Source organism: Sinocyclocheilus rhinocerous, unplaced genomic scaffold (genome assembly GCF_001515625.1).
Source record: "Sinocyclocheilus rhinocerous isolate Xijiao unplaced genomic scaffold, SAMN03320098_v1.1 scaffold2834, whole genome shotgun sequence".
Lineage (NCBI taxonomy): Eukaryota > Metazoa > Chordata > Actinopteri > Cypriniformes > Cyprinidae > Sinocyclocheilus > Sinocyclocheilus rhinocerous.
The window spans coordinates 466,395-478,259 of NW_015662588.1; the positions used below are offsets into that span (position 1 = coordinate 466,395).

General features: G+C 48.8%; 1 protein-coding gene across 1 annotated transcript; it reads right to left on the reverse strand.

The window, feature by feature from the left end:
- Positions 1 to 4,001: 4,001 nt before the first annotated feature.
- On the reverse strand, positions 4,002 to 9,719 carry LOC107728153 (uncharacterized). The gene is made up of 4 exons (XM_016538244.1): positions 9,362 to 9,719; positions 8,698 to 8,817; positions 8,469 to 8,572; positions 4,002 to 8,379 (listed from the first exon to the last, which is right to left on the reverse strand). The coding sequence occupies exons 1-4, from the start codon at positions 9,717 to 9,719 to the stop codon at positions 4,258 to 4,260; spliced, it is 4,704 nt and encodes a 1,567-aa protein (XP_016393730.1). The 3' UTR covers positions 4,002 to 4,257.
- Positions 9,720 to 11,865: the final 2,146 nt, after the last annotated feature.

Below are 11,865 nucleotides of genomic sequence, written 5' to 3' on the forward strand. Positions count from 1 at the left end.
CGGATTTCACCGCGTTTGTGGAGTGGATTCTGGTGAGAAACGGATCGCCTCTCACCATCACTCCCGAGGATGATCTCGCCAGATCCACTCCGGACCCAGAGCCCAGCCCTCCATCTCCCGGCTGTGCGGAGCTAAAGCCCGAGTCCACCGATGACGGAGAGCCAATTCCCGCCGCGATCTACGAGCCAGCGCAATGCCGAGAGACTGAGCGGAGTATCGCCCCGGAAGTAGAGCCCAAGCCATCAGACCAGGTGTGAGAGCTGGCGACAGTGCCCACCACGAGGGAGAACGCCGCGGACGGTGTGAACGCGGAGAGGAGCTCTGCCGCCTGCACCGCGGCTGAGAGTGAGCTGAGTATGGTGCGGTGAAAGTGCCAAAGCGAAGAGGAGAGGGCTCCAGTGCCCGAATACAGTCCAGAGCGCCCTCCAGTGCCCGCTCCTAGAAAGCGCCCTCCAGTGCCAGCTCCTCGTAAGCACCCTCAAGTGTCCGCTCCTCCTGAGCGCCATCCTGTTCCCGTGTTCATTAGTCTGTGCAGTCTGTCTCGGTCAGTTCTACTCGTTACGTCGATGTGTTTCATGCTGCTCCAGTGTTGATGTACCCTGTGTTCCATGGATTAAAGACTGTTCAGTTTATTCCACGTCTCCATCGTTCCTCGCCATCACAGATTGTGACAGCAGATTTAACCGATCTCACTACCCTCTCCCAAACTCCACCAAAATGGGGGGCCGATGGAGGATTAAAGCGGAAGTGGATCCTCTGGCGGGCAAGATGACCCTGTATGTTAGGAACCAAAGCAACATAAGCTTCCCGTAACTCCCTTTCACCCCCACGGAAGTTCGTACCTCGATCTAACCATATTTCTGCTGGCGTTCCTCTCCTCGCAACAAACCTTCTTAAAGCCATGAGGAATGAGTCGGTACTCATGCTAGGGAGTAGGTCTAAATGGACGGCTTGGGTGGTCAGACATTTAAAGAGAATACCCCAGCGCTTCTCTGTACATCTTCCAATTTTGACTAACAGTGGGCCAAAGCAGTCCATTCCACAATAATAGAAGGCAGGTTTGTAGAGCTGAAGGCATGCAGCAGGTAGATCCGACATCTTAGGGATTGTCGGTTGGGCCCTCCAATGTTGACATTCTAAGGCAGTTGCGTTGAAACCTGCGGACAGCTTCGCAGCCTTGGAGAATCCAATAGTATCTCCGTATTTCCCCAAACAACCGTTCCGATCCAGGATGATGTAACTGGTCATCATAATGATGAATAATCAAACGAGTGACAGGGTGGTTAGGATCCAAAACCAGAGGATGTAAAATGGAGTCCGTGATGCCTGCAGTTCTCCGCAAACGACCTCCCACCCTTATCAGACCACTGGATGGATCCATTTCAGGGGCTAGGGTAACTAATCGACTCCTGGACCTAACTGGCTTCCCAGTCTCTAACAGTTTATAATCCTCAGGTAAGGATTCCTGCTGCACCCGTTTGAGGATATGGACCTCAGCCTGGCGGTAATCCTCAGCCTCTGGAGCCAAGTGGGCCTGAAGTTCTTGGGCAGTAACATCCAATTGTTCTTGCCAGCTGTTGTAGTTCCAACCATCAAGCTTACCAGACGAGGGAGGAAAGGTATTGATCCCACAGAAGGTAGATTTCCGTAGTTCAACCTGGTCCTCCCTGGTTTCAGTCTTAGGGATTACTGGCCATTCTTTGGGATCTTGGAGGAGGAAAGAGGATCCTTGACTGAGTGTTCCATGTCTCCAAATTGAAGCCCGTTTTCATTCACCCATTAATCCGCCTGCCTCGGTTCCCCCACCGTCGTGTCTCGTAGACGGGGAACCCACCTATTCGGTTAACCGCATCCGAGACGGAGGGGACGCGGATTTCAGTACTTGGTAGACTGGGAAGGATATGGTCCGGAGGAGAGAAGTTGGGTTCCTGCTAGGGACATTCTGGACCACTCCCTTATTGATGATTACAATCAACGGGTAAGTTCACCTGGGAGCGCCAGGCGGCGCTCCTAGGGGGAGGGGTACTGTCATGGTTTATGGGCTCACTGACTCATTCTAGCTCTCTCCGTGTAATTGTGGGTGTGGGTGTGGTTTGTGTTGCCGGTGATCAGCGCCATCAGCTGATTAGCGCCAGCTGTGGCTGATCAGCGGGCCTATTTCGCTAACACCATGAGGGTTTTGCCTCATGACTGGGCTTTGATAGTAACCTGAGCCACAATATTTTACTCCTTCACTCGCACAGGATGTGTTCTTTGTTGACATGACTGTTGGTGATCTTAGTGATGTTAACGGTCACCATTCTTTCCTGTCAGAGAGCTGTGCTCAAGTTCACGATGGTGCCGCAAATTCCAGCCAGGACGCTGAGCTCCGCGATTCTTCTATTGTTTTTGTTTGTTTGTTTTGTGTTTTGTCATTCTTCTTCTATAAGTTTTACCAGAGACGAACTCCTTAACATTAAGCAGCACATCCCAGACAATATTTTTCCGGTTTTTGATTATTCGGACGTTTTGTTGGACATTCTAGTCGGAGGTACAGCTGTGTTGTTCAAACGCGCCTGCAGACGCAGAAGAGGGAAACGCGCCGGCGCCCTGGTGAAGCTCCGCGCGCGCGGCTTTCGGACTGCGCTCCCAAGCATTCATCTTGCGAATGTCCGTTCCCTTCCTAACAAAACGGATGAACTTCTTCTCCTCACCCGCACCAACAAGGACTTTTCAAACTCTGCTGCACTGTGCTTCACTGAAACCTGGCTGAGTGAAGCCATTCCGGACAACGCGCTTCATCTGCCAGGCTACCAGCTGTTCAGAGCGGACCGCATCACGGAGTTAACGGGGAAAACCAGAGGAGGTGGATTGTGTTTCTACATCAACGAACGTTGGTGTTCAGATGTAACAACGCTGAAACAGGTATGCTGTCCTAATTTAGAGGCACTCATCATAAACTGTAAACCTTTCTACTCGCCGCGGGAGTTTTCCTCTTTCATTCTCGTGAATGTGTACGTGCCTCCGGACGCGTGCGTGAGCGCCGCGATGCAACAGCTGGCCGAACAAATAACTGAAATGGAGCAAAGGTACCCAGACTCTATTTTACTTCTGATTCTGATTCTATTTAATGTCTGTGTTTTCTGTCCTGTGTTGTCAGATCATTTTATGGTGACGCTGTGCTCCGTTCGTGTCTCTCTGTTCCTGACCAGTTCCCGGGGATTCCGTCTCCCCTCTGTCGTGGACTTCGCCTCGCGGACCCTCGAGCAACGGTTGTCCATTTGTGTCCCTGTGCTCCCTAGAGTCACCGATGACTTTCCTCCACCGGACTCTTGCATTTTTCTGTTTGGGACTTTTCAATAAACTGTCATTTCATTCGCAACTGAATCCTTGTTTCTCATTCCTGACAGTAGGGGGACACCCCATAGAAGGTATAAGAGCCTGGAGTGTCCATCCTAGGCGTGTGTGAACTGCAGCTTGTGCACCCGGGCCGCCCCATCGAACAGGCTCTGTCGGGGTTATGAGATGGGGCTGATCTGAACCGATGAGAAGTAAAGGTTGGACATCAGTGAGTGTACGGATGGGAAGACAATGCAGATGTCTGTACTTCTGTTGTAGCTGTTCTACAGGGTAAGACTGGTGTGACAGGATAAGACGATCAGCCGTGAAGGCATGATTGATCTTATAACTGGTCTGAGGTTTACAGAAGGGAGAGATTTGAAAGGAAACAGAACAACCATGAATGACCTGAATATCATCTCTCACTGTCCTCAATGGAAGATCTTCTGGGACACCTGAATCCCCAATGCCTTAACTGCAGTGGAGAGCAGAATGGTTCTCTCTGACCCATCATCAAGAAGAGCAAAGGTGTCCAAGGATCGATCTTCATAATGCAGATTCACCGGAACCACTTTGAGCATAACTTGTCCTTTGACAGAGGGTTTATCCAGAAAGAACCTATCTGGGGAGGAATTTGTCAGGCAGCTCTTCTCCATGTTAGCTGAATCCTCCTTATAGGCTTACTTTGTGGTCAGTGACTACCACCTTGATATTAAATCTGCAAAAATCCCCACGAACAAAGTGAAAGTATCATCCTTGCAGCTGACGGCTCGGACAGATCACTCAAACACTGCAAACAGCGGCAGTTCATCAAACTACACTGCCCTCTACCGAAGTACTATTACGACTCCAGTTTCATAATAAAGGTCCCTCTTACAGGAGCCTTTAATACAGCCGCCCCCAAAGATGTAGAGCATCTTTGCTTCCATGAAAGGCGACTTAACTAGTCAGTGTTGGGGCCTTAAGGGCCGGCAGGATGACCAGGCGAGCCACCGGTCGGGTATAAACTTGACCCTTTATCAACACATCAGCTGACCTGATATGACCATCTGAGCTTTGGTGGGTCTTGATCACTTGTCCTACAGGCCATAAGCTTCGAGGTAGTTGGGGGTCTACAATCATAACAAATGTCTGCTCCTTCAGGTTGGGAGGAGAGGCTTGCCATTTCTGCCGGGTTTGGAGGCTAGGGAGGTAGTCCCGTATGAACCTGGACCAGAATCGGTCCGCTAGGACCTGGGAATGTCTCCAGTGCCGGCGACTTAACATCTCTGATTCGGGATAAATGACTTGAGGCAGAGATCCATCGGGCCGCCCCATGAGGAGACTATTTGGAGTTACTGGGTCAGCATCTGCCACGTCTGATGACACGTACCCTAAGGGTTTTGAGTTTAGGATTGCCTCCACTTCCAGCAAGACCGTCATTAAGACCTCCTCTGGTACTGACTGTGCACTCAAAACTGTGTATAAGGCAGATTTAACCGATCTCACTTCCCTTTCCCAAACTCCACCAAAATGGGGGGCCGATGGAGGATTAAAGCGGAAGTGGATCCTCTGGCGGGCAAGATGACCCTGTATGTCAGGAACCAAAGCAGCATAAGCTTCCCGTAACTCCCTTTCCCCCCCGCGGAAGTTAGTACCTCTATCTGACCATATTTCGGCTGGTGTTCCTCTCCTTGCAACAAATCTTCTTAAAGCCATGAGGAATGAGTCGGTACTCATGCTAGGGAGTAGGTCTAAATGGACGGCTCGGGTGGTCATACATTTAAAAAGAATACCCCAGCGCTTCTCTGTACGTCTTCCAATTTTGACTAACAGGGGGCCAAAGCAGTCCATTCCACAAGAATAGAAGGCAGGTTTGTAGAGCTGAAGGCGCGCAGCAGGTAGATCCGACATCTTAGGGATTGACGGTTGGGCCCTCCAACGTTGACATTCTGGGCAGTCACGTTGAAACCGGCGGACCGCTTCGCGGCCTCGGAGAATCCAATAGTATCTCCGGATCTCCCCGAACAACCGTTCCGATCCAGGATGATGTAACTGGTCATCATAATGGTGAATAATCAAACCAGTGATGGGGTGGTTAGGATCCAGAACCAGAGGATGCAAAATGGAGTCTTCGATGCCTGCAGTTCTCCGCAAACGACCTCCCACCCTTATCAGACCACTGGATGGATCCATTTCAGGGGCTAGAGTTACTAATTGACTCCCGGACCTAACTGGCTTCCCAGTCTCTAACAGTTTATAATCTTCAGGGAAGGATTCCTGCTGCACCCGTTTGAGGATATGGACCTCAGCCTGGCGGTAATCCTCAGCCTCTGGAGAAGTCCCTGGAACCAAATTGACTCGAAGTTCTTGGGCAGTAACATCCAATAGGTCTTGCCAGGTGTTGTAATTCCATCCATCAATCTTACCAGATGAGGGAGGAAAGGTACTGATCCCACAGAAGGTAGATTTCCGTAGTTCAACCTGGTCTTCCCTGGTTTCAGTCTTAGGGATTACTGGCCATTCTTTGGGATCTTGGAGGAGGAAAGAGGGTCCTTGGGACCATCGGTTCGGCGCAGCAAGGTATTGGAGAGGTCTTCCCTTTGTGAGGTCATCAGCAGGGTTGTCCGCAGAACTTACATGATGCCAGGAACACTTCTCCGTCAGCTCCTGGATCTCAGCGATTCTGTTCCCCACAAAGACTCTGTAACGACAGGACTCAGAATTCAACCACTGGAGGACCGTAGTAGAGTCTGTCCACAGGGAAATAGACTTGATTGGTAGGGTTAACTCATTTTCAAGTAACTTAGACAACTGTGCTGCAACTAGACTACCACAGAGTTCCAGTCTTGGAATGGAGTGAGCTCGTTTAGGAGTGACACGGGAGCGTGCTAGAATGAAGGACAGGTAGGTCTGACCATCCTGGTCAGTAGTCCGGAGGTAGGCCACCGCTCCATATGCCTGCTCCGAGGCATCCGAGAAGATATGTACTTCATGGGTAACTCCATCCATCCCAACTTCAGGAGGGACATAAGACCGGCGAAAGGAGATACAAGGAAGGTATCGGAGTTCTTCCTCCCATGCATTCCAGGACTGGAGGAGCTCGGGTGGTAGGTTGGGGTCATCCCACCCTCTCTGCTTGTTCCACAGCTGCTTAATGATGATTTTTGCCCGAGTGGAATAAGGTAGAAGCCATCCCAGGGGGTCGTACTGGGTAGCTAGGACCTTATAGATGTTCCTCAAAGTTGGAGTCTCATAAATCACAGGTCGGTGCTTGTAGGACAAAGTGTCCGTCTGCCAGTTCCAGCTCAGACCCAGCGTCGATTCAGGGATGTCCGACTTCTCCTGTGTCAACCACAGCTCCACACTTGCAGCACGGGCGTGGGCAGGTAGGTGACTCAGCACAGTAGGATCATTGCAGGCCCACTGGCGAATTTCGAATCCAGCCCCGGAAAGGATATTTCGTAGTCGATCTATCAAGTTCCGAGCTTCATCTGCAGTAGGCAGGCTCTGCAGGCAGTTATCAACATAGAAACACCTCTCCACTGAAAACCGGATTGCCTCATCCGTTAGGGGGTGTTGCCGCACGTGACGCTGTAGTGCATAGGTAGCACAACACGGACTAGAGGTTGTGCCGAAGGGTAATACCTGCCACTCAAGAATTCTGGGTTCCTCATCCATCTTCAGGTCCCGCCAAAGGAAACGGAGTAGAGGACGGTCCTCAGGTATAAGGCGAACCTGATGAAACATCGCCTTAATATCCCCACTTACTGCCACAGGATGTTCTCTGAAACGGATAAGGACACCCAACAATGAGGCCCCGAGGGTGGGTCCTGGCAGCAGGTACTGATTAAGGTTTCGTCCATGATACTGATAGGAGCAGTTAAAGACAAGGCGGAACTTCCCATTATGACTCACGAGATGGTGGGGGATGTACCAGCATTCAGGTGAATCAGGTATAGGATCAGACACCTTCCTAACAGCTCCCGTCTCAATGAGTTTCCTCATCTCCTCTTTGTAGAGCTCAGCTTTTACAGGCTCCTTCAGCAGACGCCTCTCCACACTGCGAAGGGTAGGTAGGACTGATTCTTTAGGTGCATTCAACGAAGGCATGTCCTTTCGCCGCAGTAGGGGTGTAGCCAACCGGTTGATTCCCTCCATTTCCAGGGTGAGAGTCTTACGGTCAAGCAGCTGAAGAGCCTCCTGGTCCTGCTTGGACCGGGTTACCTCTTTGCCCTCCCACTGTGGAACCGTATCCAACTGCCACAGTCGTTGAACGTTCTGAAGGAGTTCATCCTGAATTGGAGCCATAGAGGTTAGCAGACATTGCCGTGTGGTAGGGGGACACCCCATAGAAGGTATAGGACCCTGGAGTGTCCATCCTAGGTGTGTGTGAACTGCAGCTGGTGCACCTGGGCCACCCCATCGAACAGGCTCTGTTGGGGTTATGAGATGGGGCTGATCTGAACCGATGAGAAGTAAAGGTTGGACATCAGTGAGTGTACGGATGGGAAGACCACGCAGATGTCTGTACTTCTGTTGTAGCTGTTCTACCGGGTAAGACTGGTGTGACAGGTTAAGACGATCAGCCGTGAAGGCATGATTGATCTTATAACTGGTCTGAGGTTTACAGAGGGGAGAGATGTGAAAGGAAATAGAATAACCATGAATGAGCTGAATATCATCTCTCACTGTCCGCAATGGAAGATCTTCTGGGACACCCTGAATCCCCAAGGCCTTAACTGCAGTGGAGAGCAGAATGGTTCTCTCTGACCCATCATCAAGAAGAGCAAAGGTGTCCAAGGATCGATCTTCATAATGCAGATTCACCGGAACCACTTTGAGCATAACTTGTCCTTTGACAGAGGGTTTATCCAGAAAGAACCTATCTGGGGAGGAATTTGTCAGGCAGCTCTTCTCCATGTTAGCTGAATCCTCCTTTGTGGATGGACTGACATTCACCTTATGGAGAGGACGGAGATGGGTGCCCTGGCAGAGGTTGCAGGGCTTTTTAAGGTCACACTGAGCAGCATGGTGTGCCCTGGCACAGCGCCAACAATGGTTGTTACTGCAAATCCAGTCCTGACCTGGTCTGAGGTAAGCTTAGCAAAGGATGCACACTGGCTCAGGTAATGCTAAGTCTTATCACAGAAAGGACAATAACGTTTCACTTTGGCAGGTTTGGTTTCTGAAACAGGACCTTTCCGATGGATGGGAGTCTCAACTGGGGATTCTCCAACTCCATGCAGAATGGTCACGGTTCTCTTCCCTGAATCTGATTTAGCATGCAAAAACTTGGACATCGGCTCAGTATCATAACTGTGACACCAAGTTTCGTAACGAAGCCAGTTTGAAAGATCAACCAGATTAGGGGTTGTGCCAGGTTGGCGGAACATATGCCGACGAAACTCAGCTCGCTGCTCAGGGGGGTTTCTGAAACAGGACCTTTCCGATGGATGGGAGTCTCAACTGGGGATTCTCCAACTCCATGCAGAATGGTCACGGTTCTCTTCCCTGAATCTGATTTAGCATGCAAAAACTTGGACATCGGCTCAGTATCATAACTGTGACACCAAGTTTCGTAACGAAGCCAGTTTGGAAGATCAACCAGATTAGGGGTTGTGCCAGGTTGGCGGAACATATGCCGACGAAACTCAGCTTGCTGCTCAGGGGTAGCTTACTCAGGAGGCGTGCGACATGAGACCCACAACTCAGCTCCAGCTCACCGCCACGTCCCAGGGTTCTCAATAGGCGCACTAGTGACTGCACCTGGAGAGCAAACCTCTGGAAGGCTGAGATATCACCTCGCTTTATGTCAGGCCTCTCAAGAACACTAGCAATCTTCCTTAAAGCTAGCTGATGTGGTTGGCCAAATTTATCATGAACTTATCATGAAGCACTGACATCGTATCAGTGAATGGAGTAGGTGAGTTAAGATTAGCATCCGCTATCATTCTAGCCTCCTCCAGCTTAAGGTGATCCACTAAGATCTGATATTTGAATAGTTCAGTCCCGTCTGGGGGAAGCAGGTTCTCCAGAGCTTTCCGATTCCAAGCGAACTCACCAGGATCAGGCCGGCAGAACTTAGGAATCGTAGGAGAAGGTCCCCTGTATACATATTCAGACCCAGAATAAGGTGCTACAGGACGTAGGCCGGGCTCTGCCTTTGGTGCAAAGGCTGGAGGATTCGAATGAGCAGGTACCGAACTGAATTGCGGATAAACAGGCACGGTCGTGCGGTTAGCAGGTAAGGGCATGGCCGCAGATGTGAGTAACTCTCGAAGCTCTTTAGGGGTAGGAGGTGGGGGGAGCCCACAAGCGTCAGGAGCATAAGGCTGAGGAGGGTGTGTTTCAGTAGCCGGGAACACAAAGGAATACTTTCTGTTCTCTGGCATCACCGGTTGGTAAACAGTGGCACCCATGTCGGAGAGTGCAAGGTCACCCACCTGGTTCATCAAGTCAACGTCAGGCTCAGGCCATGGCGGTGGGGGAAGATCAGCAAAATTTCCATCCTCCGCTAAAGGTGTGGATTCATACTGTCTCACAGGAGGACTGGAAAATTGCAACGCCGGTGGCTGTGCTGGTGAGAGATTCTGACCTCTGGTTTGACTAAGGTCAGCTCGAAGGGACTGAACAACTTGAACTAATTATCTGACTTCCGCACGGACTTCTCTCAGCTCCCTCAGATCTGCCTGGAAAGTCTGATGAGTCTGCATTAGTTGTGCATGCTCATGACGCAGGTGCTGTAGTTCACTGTCATGTGCAGAGGAAATGATACCAGCCGCTTGAGGTGAGCAGAAGGATGGCTGATGGAATTTAGCATGCTGTGGAGGCTGATAATTTGAGGACATGATCTGCTAGCCATCAGAACAGACCAGGTCACCACCAGGGGGAGTGGCGTAAGGCTGGAAGGATGGGGGGGGGAGTCAGGTGGACAGGTGCCTCCCAGGGGTGTGGGACATCATACTCAGCGACAGGTCTGCCTCGGGTATACTGTACTTCATACTGCTGTAGGTAAGCTGGAGGACGAGTATGTCGTTTAAGACGAGCACCACCAACAATCTCCTCATCAGGATCCATCATGTCAGAAGGGAATACTCATCCAGCTCGAAGGACCAATTTGTTGGCGAGACTTTGGGACTGTTAGGTTCTGATCAGGTAATGGATGAGTAAACCCCCAATAATTGGTCAGAGCACCAATAATGAGGACACAGGTGATTAGCTTTCGATGGTGTATTAGTAGAGAAAAGGAAGGGTCACAGAGGTACAATCAAAGATGTAGATAGTCTGAAAAAATAAGTACAATAAAGAAATGAATAAATTAAAGATATAGATAAACAATAGTAACATTTACTGTTACATAATTAAACCAAAGCATTCATAATTCACATAATTGACATTTCTCTACTGAACATACAGTTCAATGAAGGGAGACAAGGTATTTCACAGAAAACTACAAGTCATGAGTGATCATTTGTCCCTATGAACATAAAGCTCCCATATATGGATAGAATCGTGGCGCATATGAGTAAAATTTGCATAAACAGAACGCTAATCGCTCGTTTGGTATCGTAGCAGCTTAACAGAACAACATCACGTCATTAAGACATCATAACACTTATTTACATATTGATAAAGAATAAATAATCACAAGTTAAGTAATATTCCCGATCTGAATACTACAGAACGATCGTTACAGGACATGTCTGGGCATGTTCATATGGTACAAACACATATAACACTGTAGCGATCACTGTAAACACAAATATAAATAAAATAGACTTACTTTGTGGTCAGTGACTAACACTTTGATATTAAATCTGCAACAATCCCCACAAACAAACTGGAAGTATCATCCTTGCAGCTGATAGCTTGGACAGATCACACAAACCCAGCAAACAGCGGCAGCTCATCAAACTACACTGCCCTCTACCGTAGTACTATTACGACTCCAGTTTCATAATAAAGGTCCCTCTTACAGGAGCCTTTAATACAATATACATGCTCCACATTTTGGTATATTTATTATTTTTTTTTCTGTCAGAAAATTATATCATTACTCAACTTGTTGCTTCAAACTGGTATGACTTTTTTCAATCTTTAAACAACAAAAGTCACTGAAAAAATGAGCCATGTACTGTATGCTGAAGCAGTAAAGTAGCTTTTTGTGAAGCAAATATTAGCTCTCTGTGGCACCTTCATAAGTGATGTAGTGATTTCTGATCCAATAGCGATGTGTTGATCCAATTCATGAAACCAGTCTGAATGATTCATTCATAAATCTGACTGATCCACTTCTTAAGGTTAATTTAGTGACTCAGTGATCTGGTCCCAATGGTTAGCAACTCACTGGAGCGAAAGATTATCAGTGAATAACATTTAAATGTGTTCACAAGACTTGCATTAGTACTTTTTTGAAGTCTGAAAGCTCCAGTGTCTGTTTGTTGTAATTGCATGAAAACAACAATCATATTATTTAAAACTGTGTTTCACGGAAGAAAGAAAGTCACAAAAAAAAAATCATATTTGGATAAGTTTGCAGTAATGTAAGGTACATTTTTGTACTGT